This window comes from Monodon monoceros, unplaced genomic scaffold (assembly GCF_005190385.1).
Source record: "Monodon monoceros isolate NGI ecotype Baffin Bay Population unplaced genomic scaffold, NGI_Narwhal_1 Super_Scaffold_18, whole genome shotgun sequence".
Taxonomy (NCBI): Eukaryota; Metazoa; Chordata; class Mammalia; order Artiodactyla; family Monodontidae; genus Monodon; species Monodon monoceros.
Window position 1 is genome coordinate 120,926,643 of NW_021703774.1, and position 24,825 is coordinate 120,951,467.

General features: G+C 35.0%; 1 protein-coding gene across 4 annotated transcripts in view; it reads right to left on the reverse strand.

Moving 5' to 3' along the window:
* The window catches only part of LRRC7 (leucine rich repeat containing 7), a 499,978-nt gene that overhangs the window by 64,346 nt on the left and 410,807 nt on the right, over positions 1-24,825 (reverse strand). For 3 of the 4 annotated variants that reach the window (XM_029228809.1, XM_029228810.1, XM_029228808.1), the window contains 2 exons: positions 22,422-24,102; positions 8,876-8,995 (listed from right to left, as the gene is read on the reverse strand). In XM_029228809.1, coding sequence (XP_029084642.1) covers positions 8,876-8,995; positions 22,422-24,102 — 1,801 coding nt within the window. Of the gene's footprint in view, positions 1-8,875; positions 8,996-18,393; positions 18,535-22,421; positions 24,103-24,825 lie in introns of all 4 variants that reach the window. The other variant, XM_029228806.1, reaches the window with a different exon arrangement.

The following is a 24,825-nucleotide window of genomic DNA, read 5'->3' on the forward strand; positions in this document are numbered from 1 at the left end:
AGTACATTTAGTTCATCTGAATAACAGTTCTGATACTGGTAAACCCAAAAGAAGTGCAATATGAAATTCTCAAGACTAGATTTGAACCCTTAGCTTACAACTCCTGTAATTGTTCTTTGGAATGTTCTATATATTTTAACTTGTACAACCCCAAACAGTGCATTTTTATCCTGTTCTAGAACAATGACATATTTATTCCATAAAGACCATGCTGAGGCTAGTGTGGTAGAGAGAGAGGCATGTATTTGTTAGGGAGGGAAATTAGTGGCTGTCTTAATATAGACACTAAATATAAGCATAAAAATTTCAATGAGCCTTCAATACATGTTTGATAGATGCCTAAAAATGTCATCAATAGTTGATCCTTAATCACAGAAGTCCCCTAAGATATAATTTTCATCTACTTACTTTATTCCTAATCCTTCCTAACCTGGAGTGATATTTATGACAGTGGGTATGTTCACCTTTCAGGCAACTGGTGTGATTGGAACTGTTGCTTAAAACTCCCTTTTCAATCTAAGGGTGAAATTAAGGTGTGGATACTTACTATTCACACAAATATTCAGTTCCAGATTATTTCTCAATACCGAAACTCAAAGGAAAGTGGAGTTGCATTATCATTGATCTAGAGAGTCAAAGTTCTGCTAGGGTTAGAGGTTCTTTTTCATTTGGACACCTTTGGTGTTTTCCCACAGTTCTGCTTTCCTTTTTAAACTTATGTCCCTTGAAAAAAGTGGCTTTTGGTCAAAAGAAAAACCCAATATATTTGTGTAAGAAATGTCTCTCTGGGGGCAACAGATAGTGCTAAAAGTTTTTGTTTATTTGTTTTTGATAATTAAAAAATCTATAATTGTATGACTGCATCAATCTACCCTTTCACTGACTCACTTCTCGTTTTGGGGGCAAAGCTCACTGATAGCAAATGCATTTGACTGCTATTTATTTCTTCTTGAAGTCCAGCAGCCTCAGTAGAAGTGACACCAACATGAGTGAGGGTGATAGGAAGAGGATGGTTGAGGGAAGCAAGGAGAATCTCAACCTACCAGCTGACTCAAAAAGATCTCTTTTCCTAATGTTTATAAAAATGTTTGGAGTTCAAAATGACTCTATATGCAGGATTCCGGACGCGCAGGCTCAGCGGCCATGGCTCACGGGCCCAGCCACTCCGCAGCATGTGGGATCTTCCCAGACTGGGTCACGAACCCGTGTCCCCTGCATTGGCAGGAGGATTCTCAACCACTGCGCCACCAGGGAAGCCCTGCAGTCTGTTTTTGAGTTTCAGTGATGACCCAGTCTACCAGAAGAAAAATTTACTGCAACCAGTGCAAAATTTCCTCCCATCAGAGGAGAAAAATGAGGCTTGGGAAAGAAAATCAGAAAAGAGGGAGCCAGGATTGTGCTTGGCATTACTCACAGTAATAGAGAATATTGGTTTTGTTTGCTTATGAACTGATGAAGTCGAGGCATTACTCCTGGGCATTCTTCACTGTTAATGAGGCATATTGCTTTAGGAGGGAAAAAATACAAAGCCTCAGGTGAAACTTACACTACTTGACCTATTTCTTTCTGTACAAAAGGAGAGTTTAGCTACGGCATTGACATTCACTAAAGTTTAAAAACCATTTTTTTAGAATTTCAATATTACTTAAACTAGAGCAGATATGCTTGACTTTCATGTTATTGATGGAAATAGGAAACATTTCTATTTCCTGTCTCTTATCTCTCATATGTTAAGGTTTACCCAGTTGATTTTCATATCTGCTTCATCCACACCTTGACTTGCTCTCTTATAGCTTCAGGATTTGTTCTACTTGTTGCCATTCCTATGTTTTCTAATATTTAAATCTTCACCTATCTTTCTTGTCTATTCCAGACTTTCCATTTCTGTGTAAGTGAGTTACATCTGCCTTCCGCCCCTGCCGCACCTCCCGTCCTCTGCCTTTGATATAAGGGATTCCAAGAGCAATAATGTCCATTCTCAGTTAAATATAAAAGCCAATAATTGTAGTTACATTTATTTCAGTTGTACATATATAGAGTACTGATAGAAATATTTGTTTTTAAAGGCAGTAATTTTGGAGAAAATTACTTTTCAATGACTACAACTTAAAGATTATACATTTTAGATAAGATTTTTTATAGCATAATAAAATGATTTTATTTAAATTACTAAATGTATAGCTTGATTTTTCTTAAGTTGATTTTCTTTTAAACATCTACTTATTTAAAAATGACATAAATTTATTCTTATCCTGTGAAAAATTCTGCAACAGACTGATTTTTGTTACCAAGTGAAAAATCAATCCCAGTAGTAGTTTGATTCAGTTGTTTTAAACACAAATGATGGTGTGGTTGTATAGTCAATAGCAAAACAATTTAAGATTTTCAAAAGATATTTTAGACTTGATCTTTCTATATATGTATAAAAAGAAACAGTAAAATGCATTATACTAAGAAACATGACAAATGGCAAAATTATAATAAGGAATGAATGTTAATAAATTAAAAAAAATGTTAATACGTCATATGGTCTGAAAAAGCAAAAATTTCGATTTGGGGGCCTGTGAAAGAAAGAATTAAAAGAACATAAAAATGATCAAACCCCACATAATTTCTTTTAGTTTCTGCTAATGAGTTCCTGGGCATGCCTCAGAGATGACGAGCATCTGGAAATCCTGAAGCTCTTAATGGCTGAGCTTGCAATGGCTGGCATTGTAGATGTGAGAAAATCATGGGCAAGTTCAGCATAAGGGGCATGTCTGTGAGCCAAGACTAAATTAGCTACATTTTTATACCTTCTTCTTCAACTATGTACATCCTGATGTTGACCCTTGATACCCACCTTTATTATTCTAACTGCCAAGTCATTATGCACTTAACCTAGAATAACAGACACTTGAGGAGGGAAGGGTCACTAATGCTGAAAGAGACCTTTGAATGTCTAGTCTTTACATATTAAAGAATTTTCAGATTTAATATCACTGGAATTTTAAAGTTTCTTGGTTACTCTTTCAAGAAGAGAAATGTTTTAAGTTTCATTTGTTTTAATATGTCACTTCAGCCTTTTTGCTGCAATGTTTTCCTGCTCCAGCATTTTAACATACCCTTACAGGTATTGTCCTTCAATTTAAAATCTTCTCAGGGATATTAAAGCTTTTTAAGACTCTCAATACTTTTAACAGAGTTTGTCATTTCAGATTTAGAGAAAAACAGCCTTGTCATCCTTATGGAGAATGCTACCAAATCAGAGTACAATGTCTGACTTTAAAATGAAAATGGTTTTCGTTTATATTTTACATTATGACCTTCATACTATATTCGGTTACATTTAGGAGAGTCATCTAAAATATTTAGTCACCCATGTGATCTTGGCAAGTAATCTAACCTCAACTCCAAGTCTCTAACTGAGAAAGTCTAAATTCAGTTTCTTCTTTCATTAAAGTGGACGAAAATAATAGTGTTTACCTCATATGATTGTTGTTAACATAAGACGAACAAATACATGAAAGCATTTAGCACAATGCCTGACACAGGTAGTATTTAATGCATGGTACCTCATAGTTCTTACCATGGTGACTGTGACTTAATCCAATAGACTGAAGCAGTAAAAGCAATGATGTGATACGACTCTAAAATGCAGATACTCCTTCTGAGCACTTTTGTTAAAAACTAAAGTTTTTAACAGCAATTCTCAAAGTGCTCAAGTAGTACTGTCTGGAATTTGAGGGTGTGAGGGTGGATTTACCTTACTGTGACATGCTCTTCTAGCAGTAATTCCCAGACTTTTTGAAGTAATGGACACCAGAATTTGAGATTTTGGAGACTGACATAGCAAGGGAGAATTTAAAAACTACCTCCTACTATTATGCCACTGAAAAAAGAGGCTAGGATTTAACACCCTCAACACTTTGCCATATATTAGCCACTCTCAGGTACATAGAACAATGATGGTGGATACAGGGGCAAAATTCTTTCTGATAGATGAACACATTTTGTTTATGTTATATATCTAAACCTCTGGATCCACAGGTTGGAGGGTACCCATATTGGTTCTCCTGTAATGCTTGGAGCACTGCTAGGCATAGCCATAGGTATTACCAATATTAGTTCAAAAGACACAACAACTAGAACAGAGAGCCACAAGTTCAATCATAGTCTTTCTAAAATGGATTTCCCGCGGAATCTCTGCAGCATCACAGTACTTTCTGATCACAGTAGTATCACAGTACTAGTACTACACAGTAGTATTATCCTAGTAGTAGCATCATAGTAGTATCCCTTGGCATACAGATAAGATTTAAAAAACCTTCGGCAGAGACTTTGAGAAGCAGACTCATATGGGGTACTGACTAAGACTTCTTCACCACTTATTATCCTTGATTCCGCATTCCATTTGTAGTTTAATTTCTGATTTTTCATTCTCATCCTATCTAGCCTAATGACTACTTACTTCAGGACAATGGCAAAACCAACACTGACTTAAAAAAAAATTGATTGTAGAATAAAATATAAACTCAAAGAATAATAGTACAACGTTCACCCCTATTTTGGTAAATCCAGCAGCCCAGGCTAATAATACATTACCATTTTCATTTCCTTAGGTTGATTCTCACTAGAATTTTAACTTGATATCCTCAATTAACATATAATAAAAAACTAAAATTGAATATTTAAAGCATTCTTGATTCTCTTTACTCTGTGACGTAATAGGTAAACACATCCATTATTAGGCTCTAAAGTCTCAGATTTTAGGCAAAAGTGTTATAACGTAGGGTAGTCAGAAAATGCTTATGATAGTAGGAAGAAGCTATAAGTGAGTTTACACATGAAAGACATGGTAAAATTTTAAATACATATTACATTATTTCACATTTGACAAGACGTATAAAAGGCTACTGAAATTTTCAGATAGATTAAACAATTATTTTAGCCGTTAACAAGAATAACTAGCTCACAAATGTTTAATCAATACAGAATTGCATGGGGTTCTCAAAGCAAGTAGAGAAGCAAGCAAATGATCATCATGATTTGTATTGATGATGATTAAACATAATATTATGGACTTTGAAAATAGATTTTATGTAAAATGGTTGCATGAATGGATAATGTAAACACCTGTTAATTCCATTTAGAGTAATAAATGAATAAGGCTTTTCCTTTTATGGGAAAATTATAGTAGCCCTTTGCAACTAAGTATGTGATTACGGTTCTCTCTTTGGTTAGGTTATGTAAGGGTCCCTTGGCTCTGATAGGTACTCCTTCAATTTCCTACCATCACATTCACAATCTCCTCTTTTTTCATAAAGAAGCAGATTTTCCTACTTCCCTGAGATTTCCAACTTCCTCTTCACCAATCGCTTCTCATCAGCCTTTAAATGTAATCATCTTAAATATTCCTTCTGTCTTCCTCATGTCCCCTTCCAGATTCTACCGTAATTCTCTTTCCTTTTAAAAGGAAACTCCTTTCTTGAGTTTTTTTAAAGTTTCTCTATTTCTTAATGTAGGTTCCTATGGATTCTGCCCCGTCAGTTAAGTAAATTACTTTTTGTCGCTAAAGCCAAGGAGCCTTTACTCACTTACCTTGCTTGATTTTTTTTTGCACCATGTGATACTGTTGACCCTTCCCTCCTTTAAACATTTTTTTCTACTTGATTTCTAAGGTGCCACTTTTCCTTGTTTTTCCTTCTACAGTTTTTTAGTGGTCATTGGAGTTGAAAGCACATCTATTCTATTCCAACAGATTAGTCAAGGCCAATCATATAATTCCATTCATCTTGCTAGGGGTGAGAAGTCCTTAGCTATTTTGGATCAATGAGATGTAAAAAGAGGCTTGTGGGGGGATTTAGGGAAAAAAGGTTTTGCTTGTAAGAGACAGCTATGGGAAACTTGGTTCTCTCTCCTGATGGATTGGAAGGAGGAAGTTTGTTATCTTCAGTTGCCATAGGTAGCCATCTGATAATTATGAAAGGAACCAAGTTTAGGATAAAGCCAACAATATGAATGGAAAAGTGGAGAGGGAAAAAAAACTAAGTATTTAAAATTATCTAACTGAAGACTAATCTGAGCCTTACCCTAGATCTTGTCTACTTCTTATGTTAGCTAAATATTTTAGTGTTCAAGGCTGGAATTTTCTATAACTTGTGGTAGAAAGAAACTTATTGACAAAATCGATGGTCATTTCTTCCCTGTTCTTGTTTCTAAGGACATGCCTTAAATGTTGGTGTTCTGTGGAGTTCTGTGTCGTCTATCTGTCTCACTCACGACTCAATTATGACTTATGTTTTAATGATTGCTAAATTTGTATCGCCAGCTAAGATTTCTCTCCTGAACTTCAGAAAACTATATCTAAATATCCACTAAAAATTTCCACTCAGATTTCCTAAAGATACCTCAAATCTACATCTTAAAATTTAAACTTCCCTCCCCTCCTCCACTTACACCTATTACTCTTTTGCTTTCCCATCTCAGTGAATGGCACATCATGACTCATACAAATTAGAAACCTGGGGATTAGTCTTGGAACTCTTAGCTGTCTCTTAGGCCCTATGTCCAGTCAATCACAAGATCACGTTGGCTCTACCTTTTAAGAATATATTGGATCTTTGCATTTTCTCTCTACCACCCGTTGCTTCCATCTACTCTCCCTTGGATTACAAGAGAAGCTTTGTAACTCATTCCATGGCCTCTAGTTTTTCTGCTCCCCAATTCATTCTCTGAAAAGCTGTCAGAGTGCTCTTTAGACGAAAATGTAATGATGTCTCTTCCCTGTTTAAAACACTTCTTCCCATTTCTTTCAGGATAAAGCCCAGCATAATCTGGTTTATGCTTATCCTCCTAGCTTTCTCTTATGCCACCCTTCTCTCTTAACTTTCTTTAATTTCTTTACTAAACTTGTGTCCTCTCCAGGTGCTCTCCTAGCCATCTTCACAGGAGTATATCTGCAGTGCTGGATATTGCTCAATAGGCAGATTAACAACGTGTATAACACCTGCAAATCAGAACATTAACAATTATTTGGAGTAAAATAATTTGATATTTAATATATCTTTTTAAAAAAGCACTGAAGGGCTTCCCTGGTGGTGCAGTGGTTGAGAGTCCGCCTGCCGGTTCAGGGGACGCGGGTTCATGCCCCGGTCCAGGAAGATCCCACATGCCGCGGAGCGGCTGGACCCGTGAGCCATGGCCGCTGAGCCTGCGCGTCCGGAGCCTGTGCTCCGCAACGGGAGAGGCCACACAGTGAAAGGCCCGCGTACAGCAAAAACAAAAAACAAAAAACAAACAAACACTGAAGTATTTATCAAGGGAAAAAATCACCACTTATGTTACAAAGAAAGTATGGGATTATGTAGTGTATATGTTATGAAGCACAATTATAAAATGAACATTTATGAGCTTAAGAACTAGAGTGTAAGAATCACAATTCAGCTTAAGAAACAGAACAGTACTAAAACTAATATCAGCTTCCTCCCTGATTCTACCCCCAGCCTCCCCTTTAGAGATAACCATTATCCTAAAGTTATGTTAACCATTCCCTTATAAAAAGTTTTCTCACTCATATACTTATGAGCCTAAGTAATATATTTTTCGTTTTGCTTGTTTTTGAGATTTATATATATGGAACTCTTGATGTGTGCCATCTTCTGAAACTTGTTTTTCACTCAAACTATGCTTCTAAAGTTTATACACATTATCCTAATTATAGCTAACAAATGTTCATTGCTGTAAAGTATTCTCTTGTGTGAATATTTTTTATCACATTTCTTGTGATAGACATTTAGGCTTATCCAGTATTCTACCATTGTACGTGTTGGTATCTTGAATGACATACACAAGAGTTCTTCTAGGATATCTTAGGAGGCCAATTATTGGAATGTTGGGTATATGCATATTCAGCTTTATAAGATAATTTGTTGCCAATGTGATTGTGATTTATACTCCCACAAGAAGTATAGAGTTTACATTGCTCTTATACTTGCAGAGAACTTATATTTTCATACTTCTTAATTTTTGTAAGTCCAGTAGGTATAAAATAGCATTTTTTCTGTATTTCCCTGATTGATAAAAAGGTTCAGTTTTATTTTAATGTTAATTTACTCTCCTGATGCCCTTGTATTTTACCATACTTTTGGTACTGTGTTATATGACTTTTCATATTGATTTGCAGGAGTTTTAAAAAATATATTCTGGAATATAAATCTCTTGTCCCTCATATATGTTGCAATTATCTTCTCGGTTATAGCTTTCTTTTTGCTCCCTTTATGGTGACTTAACATGACGTATTACAATTACCTACTTATCACTGAACCTACCTCACCAGACTAATAGGTACTAGAGGTAAGACACCCTACCATATTTTATTCATTTTTGTTCCCTAACATCTAGCAAGTACTCAACACATAGTAGTGCTGCTTAGCACATACAGTTGCTCACTAAGTGTCTGATGAATGAATGACAGGATGAATGAGTTGCTATGACTTTAGAAATGGTGAATCAATTTTTTGTGGTCAAATTTCATTTTATGCAAATTGGCTACACCATGCTGCTGAATCCAACAGAGTCAGAAAGTATACATTACACAATTTCCGGTAGTTGCACTTCACAGGTGGGTGTCAGACACAAATAAGAGGTGACAGATCTTCAGATAGGTGGCAGGATGTTGTTTATAAAAATTCATTAAAAGCTCTGAGCATTTGGCAATGTTCACTTTTCATTCTTTTCAATGCACTTACAGTTAACCAGACTCCCTATTGTGGGATAGTATTTAGCCTAAATTTATCACAAAGTTAGAAATGATGTTAAGATGCAAGATATGGATTACATATTACAATGGATATGCAAGATTCATGGTTTGTGTCATTAATTTGAAATTGGTTACCTTTTTAGTAATGGTGTCCGGAGGTACATCCCGCCTCCCAAGAGGATAAGGATTCCACTGGCCACTAGGAGATACATCTTCTTGTCCATTGTCTAAAATGTTGCTTTGCTGGGACGGGGTCTATTGCAAAAATGGTATGGCATTCTTTAGTGATGTAATAGAAGTTTATCATAGTTTTCTGAAAAGAGTCCCTCATCATTATGGTAAAATTAATTTTGTTTAATCACAGAAAAACATATATCCTAAACTGGAGGTATTATTATATACTATTTACGTGGTAAGAACTGTAAATTAATAGCTTTTTGGAAGCAGTGAGAAATTCAATTAAAATAACCATCTTATAGTTATTTACTGAATTTTAAAGAGAAGTTTAAATTTACAGTACTGGAATAAAAATAATCATTATAAAATTAACCAATTGTTAAAAACTACAACATTTAAAAGTTGCTTCATTTGTTTCTTTAGTGTGATCTTACCACTTGGAATATAAACTGAAACCATATAATACATAGTATGTAACTTCCAATATTCCAAACCATAACCTAAAACAAATTTTATAAGGCTGTATTGATTTGGGGAGAATGTGTCTTGCACTAATCCAAAATGGTATTAACACTAGCATAGTGCGAGATTCATGGCACTATGACATTATCTACAGATCGCTTAGAGGAAAGATTAATACATCAAAAAATATTGTGCTGTTAGAATTTCAGTGTAAATAAATCATAATTGTTTTGATTCCAAATTGATTTATATAGACGATTTATGCATTAAAGTTTACACTCTTCATATATATTTTATTTTTGGCTGATTTGTTGCTTATTATTTTTAACAAATAATAATACTCCAGTATTTATTGTTATTACTACTAGATATTTTGGGAGGCTTCTGTAGTCTGACGTGAGTAACAGAAAATAATCATACATCATCAGAAAGATGGCATCCTGTGTTGGGATACAGTGATGGGATATTTTTCCTGTCGAAGCCGATTAACTTTTTCCATAGGCTTTCTCCTCCTCTAACCTACGGGATATACAAGTACTGCTTGATTTCCTGGGGAATTCTTATGTGGTGAGATATTATACTCAATGTTTCCTATGCCATTTTCTCCACATGTTTTGGAGGATCCCTATGGATAAAGAAAGCCTGGTTAGAGAGTGTATGTGCAGCTCTTTGTGTGAAGAATTGTCCTCCAACCCTGGAATGAGGGAACTGGGCCATTCTCTTCATAACATGGTGCAGATGGACTGCTTGCCAGGCTTCATCCAGTTATATGGAGTGCTCCTTCCTAATTGTTCTCCTTTAGAAAACAATTATATAACCACCCTATCTGCATTTTGACTACATGCATTTTTAAAAAGCATTGCTTGGAACTATTTAAAAATAATATTTATTATGACAAGATTAATTAAACAAAATTAGATGAAATTTTCCTGGGGTCTAGTGGATATAGTGAAAAGTAAGGAAATAATTCAATTTTCTTCTTTGGCTTTGGCCGTGTGAATTCCTTTTTCATGAGCATATCAGCAAGTATGAAAAAAGAAAAAAGGTACTGAATTGAGGCTCCTGGGTTAGTTAGGAATGAATTTACATGTGTTTGTTTGAAAATCAAATAGAGGTAACATATTTAAAGTATATATTACTTGAAAATAACCAGACAGCTATTCAATGACCATCTGTCTGATTTCAAGCATTAATTTTCTAATCTTTACCTTTTAGAGATTAATGTTTGCATATGTCCACACATGATTTTTCTAGCATATGATAAATCAAACTGTTAAAATTAAGCAGTTAAAATATAATTATGCAGGGCAGACACTACTGGACAATTTTCTTTTTGAATTTTTAGTACTCATGTCTTTTCTGGTTTGGTTTCTTTGCCAATGAAGTGGGATAATAAATATATTCAACTAGGTGGGTCTGTGGAACACAGGTTTTTGAGAAGTGGTCAGAATTCAACACATATAATCTTTTTTTCCTCCATATCATCTTCATCTCCATCTCTATTTCCTCCACTAAACTCCCTTCAGCTGCCCAGACATGACTCCTACTCAGAGAGCAACTGAGAATTGCAAGATTCTTTTCAATGCAAAAGAAGGCTAAAACCTTTAGTCAAAATCCTAATATCATGATAATGAGATTCTTCATTAATTTAGCAATTAATCTCTCTCTTTTTAAAATTAGAATTAACAACCGCACTAATTCCTTTATGTTACAGGGCCCAAAGAGAACATAAACATGCAGACACGTGAAAAAAATACTTTGACTAGACACCAAAATTAAAGGAATTTCCTGAAAGCAATTTCCTTTATTAATTTCAAGAATGCTCTGGCCTCTTTGTTTTTCTGAAGTGAGACACCCTAGGGGTGACTTAAGTTTGCAAAAAATAGACTGTGAAAACAGTTTATTAATGTTTGGGAAGGAAGAACCCAAAAGAGAATTATGTAGTGGGTTCACATTCTTTCTCAAAAAGAGTGAGTATAGCTATTTACAAAAAATGAACTTCTGATAAAGTGCTCCTGAACTTTACATAAATGCAGTTACTTAGTTGTTAAAATTCTATGAAAAGTTACAAGGAGCAACTGTCACTATTGAATTTTATTATTTCAAAGAAAATAAGCAAATTGAGGTTCAATTATCTTTAGTACCACATTCTAGTTATTTTCTTTAGATACTTCAAAAGATTAAGAATTAGTCTTTTCCTCACCACATATGACCAATTAAATATAAAATACGTGGAAAATCATCACAATATACCATTTCTTCAGCTTCTAAATTCTGTAGATCCTTAATATTTCAAAATAAAAGAAAAACTCATCAATGTGATTTAGTGAAAAGTCAGAAATTATATTTGTTAAGAAATTCGGTAATGCTAGTAGAAGTTTTGCTGAACAGATGCTAATCCCAAAGACCACTGTGGACATTTGTAGATTTAACGTTTATGATTTTGACTACTGTGAATGATCACAAGCATCTATTGGAAGGAAGAAGTAATTTCTAATTTGTTGAGACATAAATGTGCATGAATATGTATCTCTATGTATCTGTGTATGCATGAGCATGTATATGAGTGTATGCATGCAGGTATGCATATGTGTGCCCATATGTGAGGATATGTGTATGTAGAGGATCCACATATATGAGTAAATGAGCTTAGCTGATCCAGTAGCTTTGCTCTTGACTGTTAATTGATGGGTGCACTGAAAGCTTGGGAAATTCACTTATGGCATTTAGTTGGAGGAATTATATGAGAGTGGTATTAGAATTTGGCACTGTGCAAAGGTCTTGGGATATATTCCTTAAGAACTCAAGGATCTATTTTGCTTAGTAATTGGCACATGGTTCACAGAGGGCATTACCACAACTTCAAAATAATGTGTGAAAACAACTTTCCCCAAAGTATTTTCAGTGAAATTATTCTTTTTCTGCATATTTTTTGAAAAAAGTAGGTTATAAAGACAAATATACACCAAGTTTGGATCTTAATTATTATGATTTCACAGTGTTCAATCTGAAGATGGTAATGTAATGTCCAGATTATTTTAAAGCTAGTATTTCATTATACTGGTGGGGAAGCATCTGTATGAGTACTAAGCTTATTTTGGTAATTTAAATCACTGTCTATGAGGATTTATGTGGATTTACAGGCTGAAGGCTTTTTTCATAATTAGAAAGATAAGTGAATCCTTCTTGAGCAATAGGTAGAAAAATCAGTAGAAACTATAGGCATAATTCACCCCAAAGTGCTGCAGAAATATTGCTTTGCTTTCAGCAAACAAAACAAAACAAAATAAAGCAAAACAAAACTGGAATTAAGTAAGTAACCTTTGGAACTAGGGTGAACGAATGCATATCAGATATTGTTACTATTTGATCCTGAGTCAATTGCATAGGTCTATAAGAAAGGACATTAGAAATTTGAAAAGAATTTAGGTGCAAACATTGCTATCTAAACTCTAATTCAAAAGATGGTGGAATAAGTATCAACTAATAAAACAGATACTGAGGCCATCTTCTTCCAGGCAAAATTATATGAAAAGATCATTGAATACATACATTTCCATAATTTCAACTTCCCTTCCTCTGAAATTGTAATTTATATTAGTGTCTGTTTCAATAAACCAATAAGCAGTAGGTACTATGGCGTAATATTATGTTGGTAAAAGTTAAAAAAAACAAAGGAAAATAATTATCAATTTCTCCGGTGTAGAAGAGACCACACTATTTATATTGGCAGCTGGACACCTGCAGGTGGGGAGTTAGAAAAGGCCAGGGATTTCTTTCCCAGCCTTGCATGTCTCTGGAGCAGGACTATTATGGATGATTAAGTTGTGATTTTCTTAGGTTCAAAACCTTTGATCTTTTCCTGCTATCAAACATATTTCTTGGTGCTACTGAGTGCTCAGGAAATGCAAGTGGATCTTAAAGAGGGCAAGGTAACTACTAGCATTTATTAAGCTCAGCTAAATAAGAGAGCACTGTATCTGTAGCACATAGGGGATGATTTGGGTCATGATGTATTTTAGATTAGTTATTATGTTCTACTTGTGTATTCTTTTCTCCGTCCCATAAGATCCACTTTTCTGGATTGTTGTGAAGATAATATAATTATGTATATGAAAGAGCTTTATCAACTATTATGAATTACAGTCTATGAAAATGTCCGATTTTATAAACATTTGAGAAGACATCATCATATACAAGAAATAGGGACTTGAGTGCTAAGCAAAGTCGGATTCAAATTCTACTACCATGCTAGATGTAGTGGTTACAACAGTAAAACAGTGAAAATATAGTTGAGTTCTTTTATGTAACACATGAGTCTCAGTTTCTTCTTCTATACAATGGTGAGAAATAATTCCATTCAGGGTTTTTGTGAGGGTTGTGCAAAAAAAAAAAATTTTAAGTATCTCATGGTACTATGTACATAGTAGATTTCCAATAAATCCTAGTCTTTATTCTTCTCCTATCAAAATATTTATTTTTTCTACCATTAATCTGGATAATAAAAATGACAGTTTGAACTGACATTTTACAATATTATATTTCTCTTTGATAACATAAAATTTCAAGACATTAGCTAAGCTCAATTACAACAGAACACATCCAAAGAAGCACATTGAACCATCAATAACGTCATAGAAAGTTGTCTTAAATGCTTTTTGGAGAGGCAGTGAATAAATGACAAATGAATAAATGAATGAATGAATGAATGAATAAGTACATAGATAGAGAATCCTAATAATTTATAATTTAATAGCTGACTTATATGTCTTAGATGTTCTATTTATAAATATTATTAAATTTTTTATTAAACTAGAGTAAGCATCAAAAGATGAAAATATTAAAGGAAATTAAATTTATTAAACTAATTTTGTGGTTTTCTTGATTTGCATTCTGTTAATATCAAAACAGGTTCTGTAAAATTACCATAGAAAATATAATTTACTATCTATAATACAGAAAGACTATATTTAGCTTGTAGTCCATGAAAAATGTACAGTATTCGACCTGGAATATAATAAATATGAAAAAATAGAAATATTCAAAACACATAGCAAAATCTGGGAGAGTCTTTTCTTTTTATCCACATAAATATTCGCTGTGTAAATACTTCAAGTTCAGAGTTCTTCAATCTTTATTCAAAAATAGTTATATCTTTTAAGTAGTTTATTACAAATTTGTTTAAAAGAAAATTGAGAAAAAAATTATTAGATATGTTTTGGTAGTCTAAAAAAAAAAAAAAATCCAAACCGAAAAACAAATAATTTGCTCAGTCAGGACCTCAGGTAGTGCCCTTTTGTCAATTACCATAATGGAAGGATGGGGAGGTAGGAATCACAAAAAGGTGCCCTCTCTGGGTACGTAACTTGCAAGAAGACAATCTCAGTGTAACAGAGAAAATACAAGGAGGTGCTCCTTTCTTCTAATTACAAGAGGTTAAGTCTTGCCAGCAGAGGGTGTGGGGAAAGGGTCTGGATTTCAACCCCTGAATGTTCCCTGGGGAGGGCACCACCTATACAAAAGTATGCTGCAACTCCATACCCAGTTCTTAACTGGTAATACATGAAAACATTCATTTAGATTCCTTAGGACACTTCATTTATTCTTTCTAGGACACCCCAAAGTCATTTACCACAGTACTTAACTAGAGATAGCCAGTGTTATCATTCAGCAATTTTATGAATAAAAAGATAGCTCCAGGATTTTCACAGGAGAATGAACAGTTTTTGTCAATTTTATCTACTGAAATATTTTTATTTTGATCTTACTCTATATTTTAGTGCAATCCTCATGGCTAACAATCATTTAGAGGCTGTAATGATATCTTAAATAGCTGATACTAATTTTTATTATCTTAAGTGGCAAGGTGAAAGTGCTGTAATAGGTTTTTATGTATTTGTAAATCAAAGGAAAATAATTTTTGTCTATTTCCTCTCCTGGTGAGAAGGGCTCCAGGAAACTGAGCCTCAATCATAGGACCGGTTATCAACGGTTAGTGGAGAATCTGAAAGGCTGCACCTTAAGAGAGGTTGACCCTAAAGTTTGGCAGAAAAACCAAACAAATTTTCAAATTAAGGAGCTCTGCAGAAGAGATATACCTGAGCACAAAGGCAAAAGGGCAGAGACTTAGATTGGAATCCATGAAAGGAAGTAGAGCATGGAGTAGTTTTGAAAGTGATTAAACATCCAGTAACCACACTTAAACATCCAGTAACCACACCTGATAATGTTCCTGCACTAGCAACAAGGTAGCAAAGTTGTCCAGATGCTGAAATGTCTACAGTTTACAGGGCTTAAACTCATCATTTGGGTCATAAAATCTTTTGGGGGCAATGGAATAGTTGCCCTGACTGTTTGTTTCCATCCCTTGCTTTCTTTCTTCTCCCTTTTATTTATTTATTTTTTGGTGTGTATAATAAAGTATTGTTGATAATTCATTTTGAGATAGACTATTTCAATACTTGAATTACTCTTTTTTAGGGGGGCCTGGATGGCAGCTTATTTATTTATTTTTTATTGAAGTATACTTGATTTACAATATTGTGTTAGTTTCAGTTGTATGCAAAGTGATTCAGTTCTATATATATATGTGTGTGTGTATATATACTGAAATGTATATATATTATTTTATATATATTCTTTTTCAGTTTCTTTTCCATACTTGAATTATTCTTGGTTTGCAATTTAAGGTAGTTTCCAAAAAGAATTCCTTTAGGTCGTCTCTGTGCCCAACTGAGTAAGGTTGCAATGTCTCCAAATATAACTCTGCAATATTTCTGTTACAGATCATCTTAGAGCTATAGTAATAGTTAATGAATCCATTCTATAGGGTACCCCCCAAAACATCAGAAAATTAATATAGCAACACAGAGGTACCTAATTTATATCTGGAGAATAATTTATACATTGAGAAACAGTGCTTCAAGTGTATTACCATTTTTCAGACACTGAATATATCTATATTATCCTATAGATTGATGAGAAAATAGGGCTAAAAACTAAGCAAAATAAGAGGTTATCCATATGATATAATTTCAAGGGGTTCAAGCAATAGCTTCTTTCATACCAAGATCTCTCAAATCTGCTCACTGTATTTTGAAATTCTATGATTGTAATTTAAGGGTTTGATTTCTGTTTAATTACCAAGCTCTCCAGAAAAGGTGTCTATTTAAGTTGTGATGGCTCATCTGTTCCTTAGTGCAAATAAGTTTCAAGATCTTTTTGAACACTGGTTTTGTTAGGGCAGAAGATGAATGCCCTGGGCATCTAAGAGGACATGAAGAACAGACTACAGGCTCCTGTGAAAAGGGTCTCACTGATGGTAGTGTGCTGGAGCCAACTTGTACTAGCTCATGAGAGCTGACTATTCTCAGTCCCAATTCTGAGTTCAGTGATGTCAAGTTACTACTTTGAAATTGGCCAGAGAGGGAGTGTTTTATCACTGACATAGGTAAACACCATAAATCAGTCATTTTTCTCCCTGGAGAGAGTTACCTACACAATACTGGTCCTGTAACAGGAGACTGAGGACAAGGAAAATAATTTTCAAAAGTTCTCAATTAAGTTAGCTTTTTTTTTCCCCAAAGTGATCATGGGTGACAAAAAAGCTGTGAATTTAAATGTCTCTTTAATTTTATTACTCTCCTCAGAGTAGGAAGCAAACTATACAGAGTTAGGGGCTGTTATTAAGGCTAATTTGATAATAAAACATGAGTCTGTGGTCTTATAACACTCACTTTCCTGGGATGGGAGTTTGCTTCATACGTTCATTAATTTGATTAAGAGAAGAGTGTTTGGAGGCTACCATCATTTTGTTATCCTTACTTTTCCATTGCTTTTTTTTGTAAAAACTTACTAGGTTAATGACTACATTAATAATATAGTCATAATGACATATTGTGTGAAAATGACTCATTAGTTTCCATCGAAAGGTAACTAAGAGTGCATTAGTCAATTTAAACAGGTAAAATGTGTATTCTCTGTTTTGCCTGAATAAAACAAGCAGAAACGGTCCTTTGACAATGGAAATGTTTCCTCTTACAGTATATTCTCTTTCAAATAAGCCTACATTTTAATTTAAAATCATGTGAACTTTCCACTTTTCCATTAACCCAGGATGAGTAAAAATTTGCTAGCTAAGCTACAAATTTGTTTCTCATGTTTTACTTCTGTGTAATATTTCCTACAAAAAAAAATGGGCTAAAGAAGTATTTAGAAGTGTCAACCACTTAATCTTCATTCTAATTTAGGACTCTATGTCTTTTCCAAAGGAATCAACTGAAATCCAATAATAATTTCTTTGTGTGTGTGTGTGTCTCTCTTTGTTTTGTTCTTTTATTTTTATTATTTCTTTCACTTCATGAGGATTAAAACTGTAGTTCACATCCATTCTCTATCTCAGCTGTTGTACTCAACCAGCATTTATTTAATCTTTTCTTCTGAGAATTCCTTATAGCTAGTTCATTGGTACATTTAAGACTTAGATTAATTGACCATAACTGTGTGGGTTTATTTCTCAGCTGTCTATTGTGTTCCATTGATCTATGTGTCTGTTTTTATGCCAGTGCCATCCAGTAATAATTTCTAGTTCTGTTCTCAGAATGCATCAGCAAGATGCATATAGGGTGGTCTCCAAAAAAGTAAAAAAAAAAAAAAAAAAAAAAAGAAAGGTATATATCAATACATACACATACACACACAAAAGAAAGAGAAGCAAAGAATAAAAGAAAAAGAAAATGAATAATAAGAAAAAAATGAGTCTTAAAGCAACACAAAAAGCCATGTACCTGCTCAATCCAAAAAGCAAAGCTGTTAAGCAGGAACTTGATAATCAATCTAGCTATAAATATTCATTTAGCAGCTAAGAGTTTGGGCTCTACATTGTTTGCCCTTGCGCTTTTTGGACTCCTGAGAGTCTATAAGCAGGGCTGTATGTACAGCCTAAACACATTATGTGAACAAACAACATTAATTGGCTTTGGTATGCTGACACATGTAGGGCAGTCCATACTTACTTTCTGAAGAGGTAGTTCTTGTAGATCAAATTTAGACTTAGTCTGCAAGTTTAAAGTCATGCTTCTGCCTGCATGCATTGCTGAAATACCTCCATAGGGCAGCATGCCAAGGTTAACTGTGCTGTGTTTGTAAGCAGCATTCTGAGTAGAGGAAATAATCATGTGACAGGATGTGAACACATGCTCAACAAACTGATTATTACACGAACATGTTTAAATTTATAACATTTAACTTAAAGCAGGCAAACAGTAACTTTCTCTTTTTAAACATGCACTTGATCAGACAGAAGCATACAGTAAACAGTGTTAGTTATGCACATAATGAGTACAATCCAAAACTACAGAAAAGACAAAAAGCAAAGATAACATTTGTTTTACATTTGCTGCTAACTCAAAGGCATAAAATCTATCTCTTATATATCATGATTGTAGTGACTTTGGACAAATGTTCATCAGTGGCGGTCTATTAATTCAAAAATTTCAAACAGTGAGGTCTTAATCAAATTTTGTCAGCTGCAAATCTCATGGTCTCTTTCACATTGTAAGATTAGCACATACAAATTAGCTTAGCTTATAATTCTGCCTTAAAACTAATACACTGAAAAGTTAAAGCCAAAATCAGTTGCTTTTATTTCTCTGTCTATAGGCATAATTATGGCAACTCAGAAAAAAGAGCTGGTCAAAAAAATCAGTCAGTCTGACCAGTGGATGATTGAATTTGCTTATTAGTTTAGTTAAACCAGTCAACTTGTATGTGAATCCAAATATTCTAACTTTTTTGTTGTTTCTTAAAAATTACATTTTAAACTGGAAAAAATTCATAATGAAACTAAAGGAACTATGATTTGAACTATTAATTCTATTTATCTGATATACCTAAATACCTATAGAACATTCTAGTGATATTTGCATTATAGCTACCCTTCAGTAGGTGCATCTAAAGTTATTCCAAGTGTCTGATAGGTAGTTCGTTTTTTTCTACAGAACTTCATTTAAAAATTAAAACATTTTGTATACCCTGTCATCAAATAGTTTCCATCAGTACAATCTCTACTTTCCACCTATCATGGACATGTAATAATTGACAGCATTTGGCCCTTTTAAGTAATTCTCTTAATTTGGAAAAAAAAATCTACAGAAGTTAACTTAGTACACTTTTTAAAACTGGATATTATTGAACATTAACAGCAGGCAGCTCTTCTATTCTGAGGGCATTTTTGCAAAGAAATGATTTTTAGCACCAGAATTCCATCAACTGAAAGACTATTAAACTCCTGATGGTGTGCTGTCTAATAATCATATTTATTATGGATCCCTGATTATTTCATCCAGAGATTTTTTTTCATTGTCACCATGCCAAAACTGAAAAGGACACTGAACATTTCAATCTAGCACTTGAATGACTCCTTAAGGGTTAAAATGACTCCAGTCTAGTGCTCTCTCAGCTCTTATGGAAGAGTAGCAGTCTTAGACATATGGGTTCATGTTTTCATTTCTCTCAGTCAAATGGGGCTCTATAGTGGAAGCATGAGCCTTGAGATAAAACCAACGGAGAAAACAAGCATCTTTAATCTAGGGTAGTACTTGGGGCTGCCTCTCCAAGGTCAACACCGAGCAAGATCTTTAACCAACATTATGTAGAACACTTAAGCTCATCCAATGTCCAGGCTTCCAGGCAGTTCTCTTGTATGAGGAATGGACAAAGATCTTGTAGTTTCTAATGTAACTATTTGATTTCCAGGGTTCAAATCACTCAACTAAATTTCACTGGAAGGAAGCACACTGTGTCTGGGGCAATCTGACTTTGGGCAGAATGTTAAGAACAACAGTACAGAACTATTTTTACATAACAACTCTGTGTTCCAGCACCCTGAATTTATCTTGTTTTAAGTTTTAAGTTAGATACAGCCTGAATAGCTCAGTAACTCAATTTAGAGAGGGAAAGAAAAGTTACTTGGAGAAAAGAGGAAGAGCTTTCAGGATTTGATAGCTTGAAGCAATATTCTAAGGTAATTTAATTTCATGGAATTAAATGAGAAGCTATTGAATATACATTGAAATTGCTCTGAAAAATGAAAGACAGACTGAGGGAATTATAAAGACAGAGGATATGTGAAGACTAACTAAAAAGGGAGGTATTGTCACAGTAATGGAAAAATACATACAAATTTACTTTTAGTTATCTGGATCTGGGACAGGCAGGACCTCCAGACTTCTGCTGATCCAAATCCCCCTTCCCCAGTCCTATTTTCCTCTCTCCAAATTCCTGCTCCAACTAGAGGAGTCACCTACTTTTCAGTAGCTCTGATCAAAGGAAAGGAACCATTTATTTGGGAAACCAGTAAATAAATGATGGTACCAAGTGCTTAAAATTTTGTCTTTTCTTTTTCATGTTTTGTTTTCACTCACTCCTCTGTTGCCTCAAATTACTAGTCATTGTATATATGCTCCAAAAAGCTTCTTATGACCTTTCTTGGCTAGTTCATCTTACCCTGTTACGTATGGTCGTGTCTACACGAGGCCAGAGTTCCCAAACTGTACTGTTTTATTTGGCCCCAAATATTTTCGCCCTCCAAGTTATCTGTCTACATGGAGGGTATAACTTGAGGTAAGGCATGGTGACAACCGACCAGGTGTCTCCCACTGACAGCCAGTCATGAGGCTTTGATGAGGCTCCCTTCAATGGGACTGAGCACACCTATTTGAAACAGACATTCTGATGAAATATTTTGCAAGGCAGAACCAGTTTCCACATTGAGAAACTAATACCCACACCCACATTTATTAGTTCACTCTTTCCCTATAAATAATTGTTTTCTTGTCATGTAGACACGACCTACAAACAATATAATTATTTTAAAAGAGTACACCTGAAAACATAAAATTCAACATTAAGAAAATATATAATAAATGCAGTGACCTGTGCTTTTAGCAGGACACCAAATGAAATAAAACTATTGAGTGAAACATTCTAATGGTATATTATTACCCAGATCCCCAATTTACACTGAGCATTTAAATCTAGAAATAGAGAACAAAAGGCCCTATTTTCACAAAAAGGACTTTTAAGATTCTAAGGTCAATGCAGAGTACACAAAGCCCTCTACACCAAAGCCGCAAAGTATCAATACACTCAGTGGTGATGGTCAATTGATCATAGTTCTAGAAAATGCAGACTTCTCTTAGAGAGATACAAACAACAACAAAAAGTAATTCTAGGTCTTATACAAGTTTTTTTTTTGCTCTCCTCAATTGCTATGCATTTCATGATTTGCTGTGATTCAATTTTTAACTGCATTAGGATTAATGTCCCCCCCTTTTTGCTGCAATATACACACTAATTTGTACGTTTGTAGTCTTTATAAAGACATCATCTATTTTTGTTGTCTGTAGTATGATTTGAATTTAACCATTTCTTTCTATATGAAAAGCAACATTCTAAATGGCAGGATTTTCATTGAATAAAATAATGTGTAGGAGGGCATTCAATCTCTGCTTATTTTATTTTTCTGTTTCTTGCTGAGAAGATTATTGCTCATTAGAAGTAATAACTTTAGTAGTCCCATAGCAGTAACTATATGCAAATTGTATAAACAAATTAGGTCTGATTTTAATATAAGTGAGTCTGTGCAGAAAGGATTAGAATACTCACTTTTTATAGATTCAATAAAAATCATACTCTTTAGGTCACTAGAGAACAGTTTTGTGTCCTAGGAGATGCATTTTGCCTTAATGGCTAGAACGCAATTGAAGCACTACCCCATATAACAGAGTCGAATTCTTTCTTACTAACCATATTTAGGATAGTTTTGACAAATAATTCACCTATACATTATGAACTCTCAAAGAGCATCAAACAGTATCCATGAAAAACTATTATGATCAATTTCCCCACAATATAAAGATAAATAAAATGCTGATCATCTATTCATTCATGTAGTTCATGCTTCACTACATGTGCTTAGAAATGCCAATAAAGTAAAACTAAAGGCAGGAGGGATATTCTTACAGAGAAATGCCAAACATACCCTGTCTAACCTTCTAGCTTCTATATGTCTAAGCAGCTGTTGTCTCCAGTCTGCAGGCATTTTACCACAGCTCTCCTCTCCCTTCACAGGAGTAGGCCTCGTCTTTATATCACTGTTATCTGATGGCTTGTCACCATAGTTACCCAAGTTATAGTCAGATGGTATTTTTTCCAAAAGAGCTGCCATAGTAGGCCTAGCTGAAACTGGCCTGGTTTGGGAGGCACCATAACTCTCTGTACTGTAGCTTCTTGCAGACAATGGCCTCCTTTGGGTAAGGTTTTTAACTGGAAAACTTCCCGCCTGAGCTTTCACTTCTTGATATGAAGGGTGTTCATCTTCATACCTGCCATTCCTTTTCAGGAACTGGGACTCAGTCACTGAAACGCTGCTTTGGCGATCCAGACCTGCCCTATATGGAGGTCTGCCGTACCTATCATTCGGAGGCAGCTCATGAGGTTCACTGACCCTTCTAAACATGGCCATTTCTGTGGAACTCGCCAGGGAGTCAGCTCTTCTCAAGAAGCCTGCCCTGGCACCTTGGCTTGCAAACTGGGCATTTACCACAGCATCCTCATTAACAGATGGCTGAGAAAATGAAAATATTTGCTCAATCGGTGGGTATCCTCTGTAAGCTCTAGGACTAACCAAATCCTTGGTGATGTTTTTGCCCGGCTGTTGCACGTACTCAGAATTGTGTTGAAATGGGGGCGGTATCCTCTTTTCAGCTTTAACCTCCACTGCTCCTTGGGGATTGAAGCTTTGGTCAAATTGATAGACTTTTTTTGTCATGGAAGCTTTTTGTTGTTGTGGCCCTTTACTACTTCCATAAGTGAGCATCTCGTCATCCAGCATCGGGACTGACTGGCTTCGAGACATACTGGACATACCATGCTCTGGTCCTAACATTTTGTCAGGTCGTTCGTGACTTCCTAAGTGATCACTCCCAGAAGCATAGTTTTCTAATGGTATATTATAAACCTTGTATGTACCAATGTCAATCTCATCGATACTCTGTGACTTCTTGAATTTATTGGACTTGATGTCTTTCATTAGTGGGGAAAGCCTCTCTGTGCTTTTGCTAATTGAAATAACACCTTTAGAAGATTCTGGGCGGCAGTGGATTTGAGAAAAGACATTACTGAGACTCCTGTTGGGATTAGAATCATGATACTCCCATGGTACTCCTGGAGAAAAAGGACTAGGTATTTCAGCAGATTCTTTTATATGTTCTTTCCTTTCAGGCAATGGGCTGGTGGTAGGGGTTGTCTCTAATTTGGAAGGGAAAGCAGTCCTGTCTTCAAAAGGACTAGGGGTTCTGGTCCAATTCTGCCAAGGATTGGAAGGAGGCACTTCTGTTTCTGGTGTGTGTCTGTGTGTAGACTGCTCAAGTTCCAGGGGAACACCAACAATCCTGTCCTGCCTAATCAAAGGCCTGCGTCCATGAGAAGATGTGCTTCTAGATTTTGAACTCAGGAGAGGATTATTGTTGGCATTCTCGCCTGTGGTTTCCTCTGCAACAAACCCAGTGTTATCATAATGTGAGCCATCAGTCCAGTTGTCAGTGAAAGTGTCACTCAATGGCAGCCGGTCAGGACGCTGTGGTAGATTCCCTGGGGGGACAGCCTCCCGCTGGCTGAGCAATGGCTTTGCATCAAGAGGCTGTGGGAAAGATTGTGCAATCCTGTGAACACAATGGGAAGAAGAAACCTGAAAATGAGGAAGATCTGGGTCTTTGCCAGAAAGAACACCCGGCAAGAATACCACCATCCTTTGTTCAACTGATCATTCATCCACACCTCAATTATGATTAATGATAGCATTATTATTCCATGTCCAAAAAAAGTCACCCCTTTACCCTGCTCTAACTTTTATTTCTTCTCAGTTATCATTACCTTCTAATATACACAGTTTACTTACCTGTTATATGTCTTGTGTCCTCTGCTAGAATGTAAACTCATGAAGGCAGAGGTTTTTTTCTTTTCAGGCCTAGCATAGTGCATGGCACATAGTAGGTACTAAGTACATATTTGTTGAATGAATGAGTGAATGAATAAATGAGTGAATGAAAGAAATATAGATATTTTTAGTAATGGTCCTGAAACCTGTCTGATAATTAGAGCTACCTGATTCCTGGTCCCCATGAATTTCTGATTCAGTACATTTCCAAACTATTAGTTGAGAGTACATTTCTTATCAATGCTTCTTATATCTAATGAACCCAAGTTGTCTTCAAATAACATATTTGAGGGCCAGGTATTAGAAGACATTAAATCCATTGTATAGTGTATGCATTCACATATCTTTTTCTAGAATGTAAATTAAGTTAAATTAAATAATTAAATTAAATTAAATTATGAGTTCTGGTCATTGACATGTTTATTCTGGTGACCACAGTATCTCTACA